Source organism: Perca flavescens, chromosome 17 (genome assembly GCF_004354835.1).
Source record: "Perca flavescens isolate YP-PL-M2 chromosome 17, PFLA_1.0, whole genome shotgun sequence".
Lineage (NCBI taxonomy): Eukaryota > Metazoa > Chordata > Actinopteri > Perciformes > Percidae > Perca > Perca flavescens.
This window is the reverse complement of record NC_041347.1, coordinates 9,442,076-9,454,310: the sequence shown is the minus strand read 5'-3', so window position 1 is coordinate 9,454,310 and position 12,235 is coordinate 9,442,076. Positions and strand designations below refer to the sequence as shown.

General features: G+C 42.3%; 1 protein-coding gene across 5 annotated transcripts in view; it reads right to left on the bottom strand.

The window, feature by feature from the left end:
- The window catches only part of ltbp1 (latent transforming growth factor beta binding protein 1), a 239,834-nt gene extending 227,912 nt beyond the window's left edge, over positions 1–11,922 (bottom strand). For all 5 annotated transcript variants that reach the window (XM_028602867.1, XM_028602868.1, XM_028602869.1 and 2 more), the window contains exons 1-2: positions 11,162–11,922; positions 6,339–6,409 (exon numbers count right to left, since the gene is read on the bottom strand). In XM_028602867.1, coding sequence (XP_028458668.1) covers positions 6,339–6,409; positions 11,162–11,508 — 418 coding nt within the window. In that variant the 5' untranslated portion in view covers positions 11,509–11,922. The remainder of the gene's footprint in view (positions 1–6,338; positions 6,410–11,161) is intronic.
- Between the last annotated feature and the right edge of the window lie 313 nt (positions 11,923–12,235).

The following is a 12,235-nucleotide window of genomic DNA, read 5'->3' as shown; positions in this document are numbered from 1 at the left end:
CCCGTACTTTTGTTTGGAGCGAGGCAACGTTATCTTGAGTTGGCTAAATCCTTTATTCTTTTCCTTTCCTTTTAGCTTTTATTTTGAACATGTAAATACAATACAACATCGAAAGAAAATAGTAATGTAAAAAAAGAACAGTTAAAGAAATAAAACTCCATAATTTCTTGTACTTAAAGACCTATTTACACATTCAAAAAGGAGTAGGAAGAAGTAAAACTTATGTACTCCTACCCCTTCATACCCTTTCTTTCCTATTAAATGTGTTTGACTAATAATATAATATAATAATAATGTTATAATAATAAGTCAACAGAGATAAAAAAATTGTAATTAATGGAAATTCCTATATTTACCTGCCTCCGTGACACGCTCTGCACAGTCAGTGATAATATGACATAATATGTCACATTTCCTGACACTTTCAATAGTGGACAGTATGCTATCAAACCTGGTGGATAGCCTTCGCCGCTGTCGGCGCTCAGGCCCTAATAAGCTAATTTAAATAGCTCACGTTACTGTATTGTGTCATCAGTTAACTTCATGTAATATTGCCACCGTCACTGAGTCCGGAGTTTAGCGCCACCCAAGACCATTGGGATTGGTTTAAAGAAATGTAAACAGCCCAGAGAGTTTTTTTTCTCCTATCCCAGAATACATCTGTGCTGCAGCCAGACCTTACTCCACTGTGGAGATACAGCTGGACATGCGAGACTAGGTAGACAGTGAAGGGTAACTACCGTTTTTTTTCAACCTGGACCCTAGTTAGGGCCCGAGCGCCGACAGCGGCGAAGGCCCTATTGAAACTGAAGGAATTATTGTTCCTTTCTTTCTATTCTTTTTCCCGTCAAATGAATTGGCTTTTTGAGGGGCTTAACATATTCAAAAACTCACCAAATTTGGCGGTCGCATCAAGTCTGGTGAAAATGTACATATTTTAAGGGTTTCGGGAATAGCCGCCCAAAAATGGCGAAAAAAAAATTTAGCCCCTGCAGTGCGTTTAACGTAGACTCACAAAACTTGGTACACATATGTAGCATGTCCAGATGTACAAAAAACTTCATTAGAGCCATACCCTAAACCCATCAGGAAGTCCGCCATTTTGAATTCAATGTTCGAAATTTGTGCGATTTTGGCCATTTCCACATGTCGTACTTTAACGAACTCCTCCTAGAGATTTCATCCGATCAACTTCAAACTCGGTCTGTGCCATCTTAAGATGTTAAAGATGAAAAGTTGTTAAAAGAAAAACTTTTCGTCATAGGGCGTGGCCGTGGCACGGCAGCCATTTTGTGGTTAGGGAAACTTATAATGTGTGGTCTACATGTGATACTGAACCAGCCCCTTTAATATGACCATGCCCACTTACTCAGGCCACGCCCCCTTTCATAACATTTCAACCGTTTAAGGTAGAGTCTTGTGTGAGGTGTCATTGAACTCAGCAGAGACTTCGTTTTTAATTGGTCATGGTTTGACCCGCCCCTTATGATTAAGCCCCACCCCTTTTCTTAAAATTTGAACCATTTAAGATAGACCCTTGTGTGAGGTATCAATGAACTCAGCAGAGACTTCCTTCTTCATTGGTGATGGTTTGGCCCACCCCCTATCTTCAAGCCACGCCCCCTTTCATACATGCTTACCCATCTAAGGTACAGTCTTGTGTGAGGTATCATTGAACTCAGCAGAGACTTCCTTTTTAATTGGTGATGGTTTGACCCGCCCCCTATGCTTTAGCCACGCTCCTTTTCACAGCTAATGAACCGTATGACGTAGAGTCTTGTGTGAGGTATCGTTGAACTCGGCCGGGAGTTCCCTTTTCATTGTTGACGATTTGCGGCGTCTGAGTGCCGCGCAAATGCACGGTCACAAGGAGCAGAGTCCGCGGGTAACCCCGACGCGCGCAGAGGCGCGAGGGCCCATCCATCGCTGCTTACAGCTTTCATTTTATTTAGTTTCTGTCGACTTTGAATGTAGTGTATAGGGGGCGTATGCGCATGCAAGCGACCAGCAATGGCGTCGTTTTGTTTATTAGTTTTTTTTTGCTTTGTTTGTTGAGTTATTTATGGCTTAAAGTTGTTTCTTTTACGCCACCGTTTATCATCGTTGGTGGACCTGCACTGCTGTAAAAAAACATGTTATTGTTCAGTAACATGGAGTGGTCTGCTTTGCTTATTCTGCTGGCGCTGTGGTCGACATCTCACCTGGTTATAGGTTGGCAGCTTGACTTGCAAGCTAACAGGATCCAGTACACCAGAGACTTTCTGCTTTAACTCAACAAGCCTACGAGCATTAAACTACCCCCAGACTTAACTTTTCCAGACCTTAATGCGGGTTTCAACAAGATCGGAGGAGGTGTACGAGAACGAGCCAGACGGATGCAAAACTGCCCTTTTAAGAGAGAGACTATGTACCAAGGATATTGAACTGCTTTCTGTTTCTGTGTGCCCATTCTACCTGCCTCGGGAATTTCCACAGATTGTTGTGACTGTTGTTTATGTTCACCCGAAGGCAAACGAGAGTATTGCATCAGAAATGATTCAACAGACGGTGCAGAAACTATAGTTGCTGTCTCCCGATGCTCCTAACCTAATTCTGGGCGACTTCAACCATTGCGCGCTGGACAAGACTCTCAGGCGCTTTTACAAGTATGTGTCTTGCCCCACCAGTAATGGCAAGATATTGGATCAGTGTTGTGGCTCAATCAAAGGAGCCTACAAATCCTTCCCACTCCCCCCGTTGGGCACAGCAGATCACAACTGTGATCAACTCATTCCAGCATATCGCACATGCCTACAGAGGGGGAAAGTGATCACCAAAAAAGTGAAACTCTGGTCGGAGGAGGCAACATTGACGTTGCCTGGACTGCACAACATAGGAGGAGTTTATAGAATCATCTCAGGACATCAACAAACTCACAGAAGTGGTCAGCTCATGGGTGTCATATTGTGAGGACATTGTTATCCCTGCAAAGATAGTTAAAATATATCCTAATGGTTAACCCTGGGTGAGCAAACACCTTAAAGTACTACTTAAGAAAAAGTATGACACCACAACCACGCATGATAAACATGGCTTTTTTTTTTATTTAATTGAAATTAAGTTTACATTTGTTTTGTTTTTTTTGTTCTTACATGTTTGCTATTTATTGTTGTATTTGTATTGATCTTGTGTGGTCACTGCTGCGAAAGCAATTGCCCCTTTGGGGAAAAAATCAAGTTAAACTTGACTGATTATTTACATGGAGTCTGGTGGCTTTAGCGAATGCATTTTTGTGGATGTTTTTATGTTTAAAAAAAGGATCTTACTCTTTAACAGAAAGGTCGACCTCCTCAGAAATCCTTTTCATAATGTTGTCAGACACTTTTATGAACGTAAATAAAAGCTGGACTATCACCCTATTAACTTACATTGTAGCTTGTTTCAGTCTCTCTTAATACTGGACCAATGTCAAAGATTGTTGTTCTCATCAGTCCCTTAGACACAAACATATAGGAACATAGGGTGCAGGCTGAAATTAACGGTAGTTACACTTTAAAGAGTCAAAACTGGATCTTCTGTTCTTGAAGTAACAAAATCTCTTTATAAACCACATTGACATTTATGATAATGGTAATTGCTAAAAAAATAAAATAAAAAAAAAACAGCCCTTGAACATAACCGAATGCCGTGGTCCACTCTATGTTAAAAAAAAAAAAGTATCGGTCTTATACTGTTGTTCACTTAATATTTCAGGTTTTAGCGGCCATTAAGGAACACCATTTCCCACAAACCCAATCCCATTGCCAGTTGAGGCGCCATGGACAAGACGTGGCTTCATCAAGGTTAGCTTTCAAATAGCTGTAAAAGGAGCCCAGCAACATTGATCTATGACAAAACGGAGAAAAAAATGATGGAAAGTTGTTTTTCAAATAACCTGTAATCGTGCATTTGTCTGTCCAAACGGCCACAAATCACCAGTATATTTATATATATAAATATATTTGTATTGTATATATATATATATATATATATATATATATATATTAAAACCAGTCCTTCCAGAAAAATGCGGAGTTTTTTTGTGATTGCGGGCAAAAATCCTTGATTATGCGGCACGTTTTCTTAAAAAATGCAATGGAATATGCGGGATATTTATGCAATTTTATGTGATGAAATTGCAGGAACTTGCAAAAATTGCGGTTTGATGAAAAAGAGAAGAAAAATGATTCCCCGTCACTTCATAACGTTCCCATGGCAACAGGGCAAAATGGCTGCTCTTGTGTGAAGTAAACGCAAGATTTTTCAACTTTCTGCTAAGATATATGTGACTTTTTTGCAATGAAAATGCGGGGATTTTGAAATCTTGCAAGCTCTGCATATTCTGCTCGGAAATTGGCAATTTATGCAGCCAAAGTGCGGTGTATTTGAAAAAAATGCGGCCCCCGCATAAATATGCGGACTTTGGCTGATTATGCATTGAATTATGCGATCGCATAATCACGTTTTTTCTGGAGGGACTGCAAAACTAGGGATGCATCGATCTGACTTTTTCAGTCCCGATACTGATGCCAGGGCTTTGTGTATCTGTCGATACCCGATACCGATCCGATACCGTTGCTGAATTAATAATAAACTGTATACCTTCCACCTTATACCTTCCTTCCACCATGTGGAAGAGACTAAAGGCACCAGACCTTCCTAACTAAACATTACTTTCCTAACTAAGACAAAATAACAGATGTAGTGTATTGAATTCTTATTTATTTGTTATTTAAAAAACAATTGTGCATTCAAATCGAAAATATAATGTAATCAAACTTCTTAAAATAAATTTAAATAACTAACAATAATGGGCCACCTTTATATAGGTTTATAATGGCTTATTCTACTGTCAGGAGTACATAGAATACCAGCTTACCCGTTGGGCGGTGTAGCTACATTTGTAAATGTAAAATGATTAGTGTTAGAAACTGTTTAAGTCACAAATTGTTATATGCTATGGTGTTTTATCCTTTTAAAGAGTTAGTTGTGGGTTATTAATTGTTGTGTTATAAAGTTACTACCATGAGTGAGAAGGGTACGGAGTTAACAGAGAAGGGTACGCAGTTAACAGAGAAGGGTACGCAGTTAACAGGGTCCCAGTGCTGCGACGGAGGAAAAAATAAAATAAAATAAAAACTGGATCGGCCCGTGGATCTGTTCATTTTTCCGATCACCGATCCAGCTAATTTTTCAATATCGGGGCCGATATCCGATCCTAATATCGGATCGGTGCAACCCTATGCAAAACCCAGATTAGAATTGTTGTGCAATGTAATCGAAACAATGGGCAGGCTACATTGCAGCGTAACTTACGCAGAGTGGACCATCCAACACTACGCTTCCATTATAATCAATAAAACCGGCGACACCGGGCAGAGAGCAGAGCGTAGTGGTACAGTCTTCTATTCATATATTTTACAGACATGGATCATAAAGTGTCATTATTACTTTTAAATTAAACTACCGATATACAGGAAATGACTTAATGACTGTGAACAAGCGTATTGGCAGTTTCATTTGGAGAGTTTGTGGTTTTATTTCTTGTTTCCCTCCCCTGCGTCCTCTGATAACAGCTGACAGTTTCACAGCTCTGTGACAGTAGATTGATGTTTCACAGCTCTGTGCCGGCTCCAAAAAACTGAAGAAACAACAACTAGCCAAAAGTATAAGCTCTCTGTCTCGCCTGTGACTCGCACAATCCTACGCCGTGTGTGCGCAGCAGGTGTAGCCAGTTAAAACATACATTGGCTCCGCTAACAGGCCGAATACATTACGCCTTCAATGTAGCCAAAGTCACGCAACCTCCTGTGATGTAGCCAAGAGGTCCAATCTGTTTCGCTCTGAGACACACGTTCTTTCCAGTCAGACAGGATCAAAAAGTTCCAAACACTGGGCCTCATGTTTGCACAGATTTGATCTTAACTTGTGCATATGCACACACCAACAACTATTGCAGGATTTATCAATATTTACTTAATTAAGAATACTTTCTTAATTAATTAAATATTTGTATGTAAGAACAAAATGTTCTTACATGTGTAGTCAGAAAAGATTTGGAAATGATGTGCAATACAATACAATCCTTTTGTGTTCTGTAGAAAATTGGAAGCCTTGAGATAAAGAACAAGTGACACTTTGAAATACAACAAAACGAAAGAATCAAGCTTGTATCGTTTTGAATTTTTTTAAATATACACACCAAGGAGCCAAAATTGACACTAACTAATTTGCAACACTGACTGTTTTGAAATAAAAGTCAAATAAAAACAGTTAAAAAAAAGTGCTGTTGTGTTGAAAGGAGTTTAGTGTAGACTTACGCTGTGTGCACCGCTGCGATCCCTGAGCTTTAGTCCATCCATGACAGCACTGGCCTCCGCAGACATTCACCCTGCAGACACAACACAACACAGGTCAGCTGCCTCTGGAAACCAACACACGCTTTTACCTCTGAAGAGATGGCATTTCTACTACTCTTTACATTACATGACTGACAGTTATCTCTTTTACTCCAATGTCAACATAAACCCTTCCTACGCCTGATTGGACGAGTACATCACTTGCTGGGCTGTCATTGGCCTTTCTGTTTCTAAGCTGGAGGCTGTTCCTGAATACATTTGGGGTTAGAAAAAGTCAAGTTTCATTTGAGGTCTGTTAACACCTAGTAAAACTTGTTGTCCATAATGTTCAAAGGGTACAAGGGCTTTTGAGACAAGTCACGTCATCATAGAAATGTTCTACCATAGTTCTCTGATTTTGGGCACAAATATGCAGAGCTCCCCTGGTTCCCACCGGATGTTTTCCAGACTTGAGTGACGTCGCAAACACTCATGCTCAGCTCATGAGATGTGGTTTGTCCTTGTGATACTAAATATGACTGGGCTGCCAGGAATCTTCTCTGATACGGACGTTGCTGAGCTGTAGCGTTTATTGTGGTAGGTTTGTTAGCCTTGCAATACCAACTTAAATCTCACAAGCTTAGTTTGACTACAAACCTTTGGTTTGGAAAAGGTCCAGAGACTTGATTGAGTCCGGCTGTTGGACTCACATCATCATCAAAGAGATTGGCTCAGATGATGTTAGTCACTGCCTCCTGGGACTTTTGAGGAGTTTAAGTTACCAAATGGAACTGAATTCTGCAACAGTATAGGTAAAGACTTCTACCCCTGTCCTTCAACAGACCGGCCTATGACAACGTGTTCAACAACCTGGTTCAACAGTCACGTTGTCGGAAACAGATTGTTCAAGCTACGTTTCTGCCATTTTTGTTCTACGGTGATATCATTTATATGCATGCAGCTTCCTCTACATTGAAGCCACTTGATGCAGTTCATCACTATGCACTTAGATTTATGTCTGGTGAGGGATTTAGTACCCCTCACTGTCTCCTTTACCAAAATGTAGGCTGGACTTCCTTGGCCACTGCATTCTATTTATCTACAAAGCCTTGCTTAAAACATTGCGTGTATATTTAACAAGCGCGGTGACTTTTAAATCGTATCACTATGGCACTTGCACTAGTGATTCCTTGGTCCTAAATATTCCATTTGTTTGAACAGAATTAGGCAAAACTGCATCTGAATATTATGCCCCGTATAAATGGAATAGCCTGCAGTTTCTAATGAAATTGAACAGCCTAATTCCATTTAATCACTTTAAATGTCTTCTTTATGAAGCCATGTACACATGTGCAGTTTGAGTTTAACATTCTGTAACTGTTTTATGTGTGTACTGTGTATTGCAACTGCATAGTGTATATGAATTTCTATGTGGCTTTGTATGTGTTGTAATTGTGTATGACATGTAATCAGGGCGTCATTGGAAATGAGAGCTTGCTCTCAACTGACCCGCCATGAATAAATATAGGTGATATATAACCTGCCGTGGACCCGTTCTAATGAGACTGATGTCCCAGGTTTCTCTCTGGTCCTCATTGCTGTTTCTGCGGAGGCTCCACGCAGAGCTTTCACCGTAGCCTACGTAAGTGGCCTGAGGTTTATACTTGTGCGCTGGTGTGTGCGTCGAGCCAGCACGTGTGTGTGTGGGGAGTGTGTTAAAGCGACGGAGAAGTGAGAGAGTGACGGTGATTAGCTTTGGAGCGAGTACCGACTCTACTGTAGAGTCCTAGTGAGAGAACCAAAGAGTCTCCCCTGTTCTTTCTGACCACGGTGGGAAATCTGGAGCAGGAGAAGTTAACCCTCTCCTTGATCTCATGTTGTTTCTGGAAAAAGAGAGCCAGGAAATGAGGCGGGGGAAATGCAACGCTACCAAGCCACGGCCGAGAGACGTGCATCATCCCGATGTCTAGTTACATTTTTCGAGAGGTGCACACCAAGCTACGACGTACATAGGTTTGTGTCTCCACGTACCTACGTACATAGCAACGGCGTAGATTTTACGCAGAAGTATAAGTCAAGCTTTAGGCAAGGCAAGTTTACGGTTTAGTCTGCATGCAGACATGAGGTCACCAGCTGGCCCTCTGCTGCACTCACAACTACCTGGAGCTGAGCACTCTCTAAACTCCCCCCCCCACCCATCACCATCACAGCAGACAACAGCACTGTGTCTCCGGTGAAAGCCTTCAGCTTTCTGCCAGGACCAACATCAACAAATCCCAGCTGGAAAGAGGCCCAGCAGAGGATGGAGTTCCTGCAGCAGCTCAAGAAGTCCACCCTGCCTCAGGAGCCGCTGATCCAGTTCTCCAGTCTGTTCTCTGCACGTCAATCACTGTGTGCTTCTGATTAGCCAGCAAACAACAGGGACAGAGTGCAGCAGACAGTCTGGACTCAGAGTCAGAGCCATCACACCCGGACACAACTTGTTCAGCTTCTCCCCTCTGGTAGGCGCTACAGAACACTGTACCCAAAACCAGCAGAGCCTCTCTCACCACACTCTGATCAACTCTTCCATCAGTCATCTAGTATCTGAAACAACCCGCGACATCCACTAGCTAGCCAGTTTAGATTACAATTTGACAGTTTAAAATGTACTGTACAGAGATAACATCATGCACTGTCACTGTCTATATGAGTCCTACATGCTGAATATATATATATATATATATATATATATACAGCATGTAGGACTCATGTAACCATCGCCTCTATGTCTATCCATTCAATATTTATTTCTTCGCACTATTTATATTCTTTACAATTTAAAGAAACACTTGACTTGCACACAGACGTGTTATTTATGTTGATCAGCTTATTAGAGCAATGAAAAAGAGTTGATTTCCTGTTTTGTGCACACATACTCGGCCAATAAAGCTGATTCTGATTTGAGCAAACATTTGTATATTTGGGCTGGAGGGGAGCCGCAGCCTGTTGTGTGGAAAAATGTCAAGTGGATTCCACAATGAATGGAGCCAGAATCTAACAGTCATTGGAAAAACTGCATCTTAAGGCTGCTGGTTCTTCAACACTGCTGACATGGCTAAAATGCTCTAAAATATTCATTTTGCTTATTGTTTACCGTTCAAACCCTATAGACGTTAAACTGCTGGCAGACCAGATGTCATGTTGTCACTGCTCACTAGCCTGTACCAAGGGCGGACTGGCCATCTGGCATACCGTGGCTGGCTTACCCGTGGCTGACGTGCTTTTTGGGCGACCAACAGTTTTTTTATTTTATTTTTTATTTTATTTTTTGCCCAGCCCATGAACCGGCCCATAAAAGTGGTAGGCCCAGATCGGCGGTCCATTGTTTTTTTCAGTTGTCACTGGGCTGCTGGCCCAAAACACTTGAGTCAAAAATATCACATAGGCTAGGTTTTTTTATCTGACAGACGCAGCCCCTGAAACACGTAGCTCATCGGCCCATTGGTTGTTTTCTTAATTGACACTGCACTGGCCCAATCACATCTTTAAACAGCACCCTCTTGCATATTTTTTTCTTCTCACCGTTTTATTATTATTATTAGGCAATATTAGCATACCTTTCATTCAACAAAGTAGCCTATATCTTAATAATAAGCAAAACACCACCTTAAGGTTCATCAAACCTTAAGCTTGTGTATTTGTGTCCTTAAAGTCCCAGTGTGTAACGTGTTTAGTTGTTCATTCTCAAAATTTTACATTTGCATTCACATGAACCGGGGTAGATGCTCCATATTCATGCTCCATCTTGAAATGCGTTAGCCAGTAAGAGACATACAGGACATACTCTCCGTCTGATTATGTCCCCTAGGGAGGGGCTGCTGGGTCAAGTCACTTAGTGGTAAAACTGGGTACACCTGGAGGAGTACTTGGGTGTTTGACTTGATATCAAACCAGTTTGAAATCTTTTACACCGCCCCAAGGGTGCAGCCAATCACTGCTGACCACTGTTTGAACTGAAAGATGGACGAAACATTCATTGGGCTACTTGTGCTTCTGAATATCCAGAGCTAACAAATTGGCCTCATATCTTTTGCTATACCAGGTTTGGTACAAAAACCCAGTTTGAATCTGGGAAACATAGCGATCTACTGCTAGCAGCTGTTTAGTATAGCGCCACCTTAACCTGGAGTTCCAGCGTGGTAAATAGACCAGAGTGTTGGGATTTATGAAAACTAACTTGAGGGGAGAACAGCTGTACAAAAACTTTGACCCATGTGTAGGCCTACAAACATTTTGTAGAGGAGTCGTAAGGTAATGAGTTGAAGCCAGGTTTTATAAATCATCCTTACAATAATCACACATTTCCTTTTACTTCATATCAAACTGTGTGGGTATACCAAGAATGTGCAGGGCACAAATTGTTGTGGATGGATGGAAATCACAGTAATACAAACTCTTTGAATTAGGATTAATTGCATTGTATTCATTTATTTAATCCAACACCAAACATAGTTCATTTAACAGGTCAGACAGTCTGACCAGCCCAGCAAGCGTGCAAACAGACACACAACTCCAATTAGTGTCACTGAAAAGTCAGCACCTGATAACAATGGCCCTTTTTGTCTTCTTGACTACACTGCCATTAATATAAGGCTGTAATGGCAGCCTACCAGTGTCTGGTGAGGTGTACTTTTAAGATACTTGTCTGGAAGTCTCTGATAAAAGTCAGGAAGTTATGACATGATAAATAAGGCATCAAGTTCCTTTTCATTTTCCCAGTAGCCTACATTCCTCCCTCCTGACTCGGACCCTCAGTTTCTTACCCAGACAGCTTCAGGAGCTGCTGCTGGCTCTGCTGCTGGCTCAAGTGCGAGGCTGAAGCCGCTTGGTTCCCCATCCTGCGAGTCCGGACCTGACCGCCGAAGTTGGCGGAGAGCTCCACGTTGTACGTGTGCGGCTGCCCTGCCGCGCCGTGACGCGTCGAGATGGAGCTTACTCGCACCCCGCCGTTGGCTCCGGCCGCCCCCGGCCCGGGCCCCGTCCCCGGCCCCGGCTGCAGCACGTACAGTCTCCTGAAGCCGCTCTGGCTCTGCTGCTGCTCCGCTGACACACATACCGGAGAGATAAGCAAACCGAACGAAAATAAGAGGCCCCAACTAATCCAAGCCATATCCACACCGCTTAGGAAGTTAAACAAAAGTTTTGGGGGGTGAAAGAGGTCCAGGTTACGTTCGGCTCCTTGAAACACTCCTTTCACTTCTTACGAGTAACGACAACGGTTGTATTCCTGAGCATATTCCTGGTGCCCACTAAATAAGCTAACGTTACCCAGTGAATAACGCTTTCAACGTTTGAAATAATAATAATAATAATAATAATAATAATGTAAAGAATGGGAGTGTAACTCCAACCGTCCCTCGGCTGTAGAAGTGAATGTAGCTCCGTGTTCTGTCTTGCTCCACCGTGGAGGGCCTCCGAGCTGCTGCGGGGATCGGACTCTGTCCGGAGAACTCCAGGAAAATGTCTCTGTTGGAGGTGAACAGAGGGAGCAGCGCAAGCAGCCAGCCTCCAGACGTGACGTCACTCACACCAAGAACATTTGCTAAGAGTTTCTTGGGGCCCAAGGGTGTCAGGGGACCCAAACCAGAGCCCCCGCCCACACACACGCTGACTGACTGTCCCACCCCAGCACCCACTCATTCTCCGCTCACATTCCTGTAACCTGATACTGACTTCCAGTTTAAATGTGTGAACTCTACAATATATAAAGACTGGGTTAGCTCACTCATCCCTCAGCAGGTGGTAGTGATCATTACAGATATGGAAATTTTTACTGATGTTAATAGCAGCCTGTTATCTCTGAGTGCACAACTTAATTGCCCCCTTTTGTGTTTACA